The sequence below is a fragment of the Engraulis encrasicolus genome, chromosome 13, assembly GCF_034702125.1.
Source record: "Engraulis encrasicolus isolate BLACKSEA-1 chromosome 13, IST_EnEncr_1.0, whole genome shotgun sequence".
NCBI classification, from domain to species: Eukaryota; Metazoa; Chordata; class Actinopteri; order Clupeiformes; family Engraulidae; genus Engraulis; species Engraulis encrasicolus.
The window spans coordinates 21,061,177-21,068,676 of NC_085869.1; the positions used below are offsets into that span (position 1 = coordinate 21,061,177).

Here is a 7,500-nt window from a genome sequence, read left to right on the forward strand (position 1 = left end):
ACAGCGGGCAACATTTTGCCACACCTGACCTGTTTAATGCTTTCTCTAGTGATGCATACTGTTCTGTACAGTATAGATTTACTTTCTTTTTTGAAAAGGAATACACTGCATGCTCTTTGCTATCAGGTGTAATCTAATACTGTGTTTGTGGAAATTTCTTTGAGCAAGGTCTCATCTGTCTTAATAGCCGTCGGTGCCCTAAAGCAGCCGTTCTCACCTTTTTTGTCGAATAATTTCAGGGAAATGAAAAAGAAACCAAATGAAGGTTTGGGTTTTTTTTTTTAGTTGCAGCTGCAGAGTGCCAGAACTCAAGAGATGTGTTATGAGTTTCTGAGTCACCTTTATTGGATGGTTCTGGGCGAGGTCTCATATTAACACCAGAAAATACTCAATGATCCCCTCATACTCAAACACAAAATGGCTTCTCCACATTTAGCAGTACTCTCATCTCAATTTTTGAGAAATCTAATAGGTCCTGGGCTCTGCTTGTATCCCCCTAGATCAGGGATCCACAGCTTTGTGTTGCATTGCATACCCTAGCCCGGTGTTTCTCAACCTTTTTTAAGGCGAGGCACCCTTTCAATTACGGAAAAATTTCAAGGCACCCCAAAGCAACAAGCTGTAACATGGCATTGCATCGGATACCACAAAAGCTTAGAAAAGTAACACATTTGGAGACGTTCGAAGTTGCAGCTGACTGGAGCGACCTATATTTACTTTATTGTGCGTAAATGGCAGATGAAAGATTCCACTGACTAGCATTAACTTATCAATTTAGACAATAATTTATTTTTCAGCCACGTTTCCGCGGCACCCCTGTTGAGAAACACTGCTCTACCCCAACCTCCTCCAGGACTGCATGAGCATGGTCCCGCCCACTGCACTGCTCCCTTGGGGCGCCATTGCGGGCTGCCTTGTACGGGTGAGGCATGCATGCAATTCTGTTGTGTTCAGTGAGCACTTGAGTGCTGTGTCACAATGACAATGGGAGTTGGAGTTTCCCAGGTGGGCTTTCAGTCAGGGAAATGCTGCTCCTCTTTGAGCGCCTCAGAGGTTACCGACATGTAAGTGGCATAAGTGGCGTGTAAGATGGTGTTGGCATCTGGTCTTCCTCCATCCCTCTCTAGGATAACCTTCTCACAGCACACAGCACAGCACACCCTAATCAGCAGGCGCCCAAAGCCTCCCTGTCGGCACCGCAGTCAGTCTGCTGTGAATGGCATGAGGAGGGATCGCCATGCCAGCTGGGCAGATGATGCCCTGTGTGTGTTGGCTCCTGTGACTGTGAAAGCATCCACAGCCCTCCTTCAGGCCTTCGGAGGAGAGCGTGTCCCTGGGCAGGGTTGGGTGGCTGGGTTGGCTGGCTTGGCGGGCAGGGCCAGTAGAGGCAGCTGTGACATGTAGTTCAGTGGAGCGTGAGTGGGGGCACCGCCCTCACAAGGGGAGGGGGGGTTGAGTGCAGCGTGGGGCTTCGGGGTGCTTCATGGGTACTGTAGCAACAGTGGGCGGAGCAGATGGCACGCGTCCGGAAAGTGGGGTCGCGAGGCGCTTGATGGGCGGAAATGGCTGTACTTAATTACTCGTCAAGTTGGCAGGTTTGGGGTGGTGGCCAGAAGGGGTTTTTGTTGAGAGTGGGGGTGGTGGTGGGAGTAGGGAGTGGGATGGGGGATGGGGAGGGGGGGTGTGGGGATGAGGGGATGCTCTGGAGCTATCCCAGCTGTCTGGTGGCTCCTGTAGCATTTACCTTGATCCAGCAGCTAGAGCCAGTGGGAGCCCCAGGAAACGGCTCCTCTTTTCACTTCCTACCCCCAGATGTGCTGGCTTGGCTTGGCTTGGCTTGACGCTGACTGGCATGTTCCGCGCTGCGTGGTGGCACCGGCAGTATGTAGGCTGTTTCGCCCAAGTAGAGTGAGCGTTTATAACATCCCTTTCACTCCTTTTTTGTTCTCTCTCCCTCTCTCTCTCTCTCTCTCTCTCTCTCTCTTTCTCTTCTTTTTTTTCTACAGTGTGCACCGGGACGGAAAACAAGCTTAGTACCCTGTCAGACCTGGAGCAGCAGTATCGCACCCTGCGCAAGTACTACGAGAACTGCGAAGTCGTCATGGGCAACCTGGAGATCACCAGCATCGACCGCAGCCGGGATCTCTCCTTCCTGCGGGTAGGCACCATCTCAGACTCATGCTCAGTGTTGCCAGATCTCAATATCAACAAATTGCATTGATTTCTATGGGCACAAAACTGCAGAAACAAAAATGCCAAATGGTCAATTTTTCCCGTTTTTGCCCGCAGACAATTGGTCGGGTAACTGCCCAATCTGGCACCACTGCACCTGCTTGTTTTGACTGGGGCCAGTTCTCCACTCCTGTAATTATTGAGTGGAAGCCTTTTTTTTAACCCATTTTAGCTCAAGGCACCTGCAAAAAACACCTGCTGAATGCCTAAGCCCTTTTTGGGAAAAGGTGCCCTTTGCCTATTAAAACCTAGATATCTCAGTATCCGTAGCGCATAAGAAAATGAAATAAATTGCGTTTAAAAGCTATGCATTAGAATGTGTTAATTCGGTTACAATATACCCACATCTTTCAAATCTCAAGACCCTGAATGCAGTGTATATGTTGCTATAGGTACCAAAAGTCAAACAATGTATACGCTGTATCAGGCTAAAATGGGTTATGCGTCCAGTTACAACACATTGTGTTTGCACACACTGTGTTAGCAGGGCTGCTGATAGCTTTGGGCGGTCCCAGGACAAAGACATCTGAAAGGGCCCTCCACTCAGTACACCCTGTCAACTTCCCTGTTAATGTGTATTAGGAGAATCTTCTTACAATTTATTAACCGCAAGTTTCACAACCATACTCTTCTCCTCCCACAGTGTACTACCCATAACGTTCCAACTATTTCAAGCTTGGCTCCCTTGTTTTGACAAATGGGGTTTGCTACAGTAATTACTAGGTTCAGGCATTGTAAATGTGTCCGGTAACTCACACATCATGTGCTCGTGGGTGGGAGGGACGTCTCTTATCCTTTATTCATAAACATGCAGCTCACTTTACACATTGTAGCCATTCTGTCTCAACGTCATCCTAGCACGTCAATCACATCATATAAGGGTAGGGCAACTATAAATGCACACTCCACAGGCATATTGCAGAATTGTTTGAATTCTACAGGGAGCTCTTATGGCCTGCTCTGAAAAATAGCAGTGGTTTATTTACACATCCCTCATCAGGAATCGTCTTTGCTATAAATATAGCATCAGTAACCTCCATATCTGGTCACAGAAAAAAAAACTGAATTAATCATCTTCACCGCTTGTAAACAAGTATTTTAGAAGAACATGCAACATTTATGATAATATTGCCCACATAACTCAACCGTGTGTGTGCGTGTGCGTCAACCGACTGTGCGTGCATGCGTGTTTGCGCGCGTGCATGTGTGCGTGTGTGCAAAGCATCATCCACAGTGGTCTTCTTCTTAGTTTAGCTGAGTGAGGAATGTGAGTGTGCTGTGTGTAGAGGGGGTGACTCATCCCATCCCTATAGAGAGATGCTAGAGGAGAGCAGGTGCATTAATAATGCTGAGGAAAGGACAAATGGCCATCCTAACCAGACACGGGAGACTTCAGGCACAGCCACAGCCAGCCGCCGCCACAGCAGCCAGCAAGCCACAACACTTGGTGCTGCTCTTATAAGATAAGGAAGAGAGTCTATTTAAAAATGACACCACAGAGAAGCCGAGAGAGAGAAAGAGAGAGATGGACAGACAAAGCGCTGGGTAAAGATGGCAATAGAGATGGGAGGGGCCGGTGGTGGTTGTCAGATAGTGGGTGATATACTGCTTTCCATCGACTGGGCTTTGAGGACAGAGATGGCTGCTGATAGATGGGAGGTATATCTCCGTTTCTCCACTCGTCTCCCCGGGGTGTATTGTGTGTGTAAACACATCAGATTGACAACCTCTCCAACCACCTAACCTTTTGGTCCTTATATACACCAATTATACACTTAAGAGCAATAGGCAGTTTATTTGGCTCGTCTTTTCCTTGGAACTAAACTAGAGATTCCTCACTTTAGTTCTGTAGATTGTTAAACTTTATACGGGCCCGTCTTTGTAGCTCACTTAATAGAGACATTTGGTATTCTCTTTGGTTTCTCCTTTTCTTTTACAGAGTGAGCAGACATTTTTTTGAAACTGGGTAAGGGTCTTAAAAGCTTAATGTTATAACTCCCCTTCCTTGTGTTTCTCCTACGTACCTGTCTGCTGAGGCCTTGGACTGGAGTAATGAATCAGTTGAGTGAGAAATGTGTTTTAAAGAGCGCAGGATGGTGGAGCTCAGGCCAAGGCATGCTCTCATAGACGAGGTGTGATCCAACTTCATCATCTGATCCGCATGGCTTTTCACCGAGCCCTGTGGAGCCAGAGACTCGACACATTCGACATTCAGCATCACATATCAGGGGTTAAGGGGAGAAAATGGAGAGAGAGAGGAGAGATCACGACAAGCACAGATGGCGGATCAGAGAGAGCCTGGTCCTGACCATCCCATAATACTGCCATTTCATTTCGTATTCATGGTCTGGCATTTGTTTGCTCTGAAGCGATTGTAGGAAGCAGGAAGTTTGCACTCAGTTATGGTTTGAAATTATTGGACAACTCTCACCCAATCGGTGGCAGTTACTCAACAACAACATAGCGCAGACCAATGGCTCTGGTGCAGATGTGTACGTCATTGTCACGAGCGTCCTCCCCCTATCACCCCCACGTGGGGGGCGTATTCAATTATTGGCTGTTTCCTGGGGGGGCGTTGCGATCAAAATTCTACAGCTCCAGGCACTCCACAGAGAAGCACGGCCAGACTACAGTACTGGAGCCAATCCTTTGGTGGAAGTACGTAGGATGGCTCGCGAGGCTAGATCAGAGAGAGGTCAAAGAGGTTTTTATGCCCCCTTTCTTCTCCCAGGAAATGCTGAGGTGAAAACTAAAAGAAAAACGAGCTAGCACATAGGGTTGTGTATTCTTGGCGCGGCGGCCGCCCCCGCGACCTCCCCCTGGCCTGCCTGTTAGTCCCGTCATCAGCTTCCACACAAGCAAGCGGCGCAGCGCGGCGAAGTCAGCGTCAGCCGCCCAGCCCACGACCTCCATCGATTTGCAGCCTGTGGGCAAAGTGGCAGCCTCCCACTGCGCCGCTTATTTGGCTGACTCGCTAACTGCATTGATGAGCTGCTGGTTTGGGGCTGGGGTTGGGGTTGGGGCTGGGGAGGCCCAGCTGAGCTCGTGGTTCACAGCTGGAAGTGTAGTGCGAAGGGGCAGGATTAGATTGGTCAGGGGCCCCTAGGCTACAGGTTGCTGTGGGGCCCCCTCCCCCAGAAGGCAAATTTTGCTACATATTTAGAGACAGTTGTTTTACGAGTTAATTACGAGCTAGGAGTTAAGGATAACATATCTACCAACTGTACAGACCACAACAGTTCTGTTGAACAGATAAATTTTTCAATATTGCATCTTGTCACTATTCAGCAATTTTTCACTTTTGGCCAATCAGGGGTCCCCTGGAAGGTGGGGGGCCCTGGGCTACAGCCATATCTAGCCTGCGCGTAAATCCGACTCTGATAGTGCGGTGTGGAAAGGAGAGGAGAGGATCGGAGGGGGTGGGCCGCCATTAAGTACATGGTGGGAGGGAGGCCCAGAAAACGTTTTGTCAGCAGCACTGTGTGTAGTGTGTGGGCAATCCATTGGACTGGGGAATTAATCTAGTGATGGTGGCACTCTCGTTCTGGTTTGTGGTGGTGGTGGGGTAGAATTAGTTCAGCTGGAAATGTGTGGCTGACTTGTCACCTGGATCGGCTCTCGGTTTTCAGCCACGCTGCTGCTGGAACAGTTTAACACCTGCTCAATGAATGGCCAAAGCAACAAACAAACACATAATGTAGAAATAATGGCACTGTGCAGGCATAAATGCATAAAAAGGCATGAAAAGGTTTCCATTGAAATGGCCCACACACACCCAAAAAAAACACAATTTGTCTGAGCCTTTACTCTCTTCACACAACATTATACTATACTAAGACCATATGTTATTACCCCCCACCATGTGAAAACAAAACATTTCCGTGCTAAACAAGAAGGAATTAGGAGACAGTGCAGAATTACCATTGACCCCCTGCAGAGGCAGTGGCTATGGGGATAAAATATCAAAGGCATAGAAGACGATGGAATGTGGTAATTGGCGGGCTTTATAAAAGAGGCAGCCGACAGTACTGCTTAAGACTTGGAAGTGAGTGCCCTGGATATCTGAGGAGGACACTTTTCAGTGTGGTAATGAGAAGTGCTGCAGAGACTAGAGAGACAACACACCACATCACTTACACACAAGATATCTCCTAACACCTAAAGTATGTTGACAAAATGGCCGCCTGCCATGACAAGCTACACACGGCAGTAGCACCCCTTCCTTGATGTTTTCCCCCTGTGCTCTCTCTATTAACCAGGGTTAATTGAACATGCTAATTAAGAACACAGGGAGCTAAACAGCAGGAGGAGTAGAGGGCAGACGGAGGTGTATTTTTGGTAAAGATTATTATTATTTTAAACGACATTAATAACACGGTTCCCTCAGGCCCTGTGTGTCAGAGGAGGAGGAAAAAGCTTCACCTTGACTTGAGGGAGAAGGAGAGGGATAGAGAGGGATAGAGAGAGAGAGAGAGAGAGAGAGAGCGAGAGAGAGAGAGAGAGAGAGAGAGAGAGAGAGAGAGAGAGAGAGAGAGAGAGAGAGAGAGAGGAGGGAGGAAAGCAAGGGAGTGAGAGAAAATGTCTCCACTGAAGCCTTTTGGCTGTCTCCAGGGTGATGGAGACTGACACCTCTTTTTTTAAAGATAGTCAAAAGATTGATGGCTGCCTCCCTAACCCAAACACACACTGCAGACTTTTTTGAGAGGTAAATCCAGGGGTCCATCTTCCAGCCTTCCAATCCTGGGAAGCTGATGAATTGAGGACCTCTGTGTGACGAATAACATTAATTCGAAGCTTTGTGCACTTTTATTTATGACCCCACCTTGGTGAACCTGGGTGTGCTAGCTAAGTTTTTCTTTGCTATTTTTGGCTAAAAAAGGGTTTGGTAACAGGAGACGGGGGATTAATCATTCACAAATGAACTGTATATACCGTTTGTGTGTGTGTGTGTGTGTGTGCATGTGTGCGTGCGTGCGTGCGTGCGTGCGTGCGTGTGTGTGTGCGTGTGTGCGTGCGTGCGTGCGTGCGTGCGTGCGTGCGTGCGTGCGTGCGTGCGCGCGCGCCATTAACTAGAGCATACAAACGCTTATGTAACCCAGTAAAGACTCAACATAGATTAATAATGCTATTAGTCCGTCACTATAACTTTGATAAGGAGGCTAGAAAGAAGAGCCGAGAGATATTACTTTAGAAGAAGGAAACAGAAGTACAGACAGGCCTGTCACAACCAGGCAGGCAAACTAGGCAATTGCTTAGGGCCCCAACGTG

At 48.1% G+C, this 7,500-nt stretch overlaps 1 protein-coding gene across 2 annotated transcripts in view; it reads left to right on the plus strand.

Moving 5' to 3' along the window:
* The window catches only part of LOC134460847 (receptor tyrosine-protein kinase erbB-4-like), a 387,488-nt gene that overhangs the window by 169,815 nt on the left and 210,173 nt on the right, over positions 1-7,500 (plus strand). For both annotated transcript variants that reach the window (XM_063213431.1, XM_063213432.1), the window contains exon 2: positions 2,007-2,158. In XM_063213431.1, the coding sequence (XP_063069501.1) occupies positions 2,007-2,158 (152 nt within the window). The remainder of the gene's footprint in view (positions 1-2,006; positions 2,159-7,500) is intronic.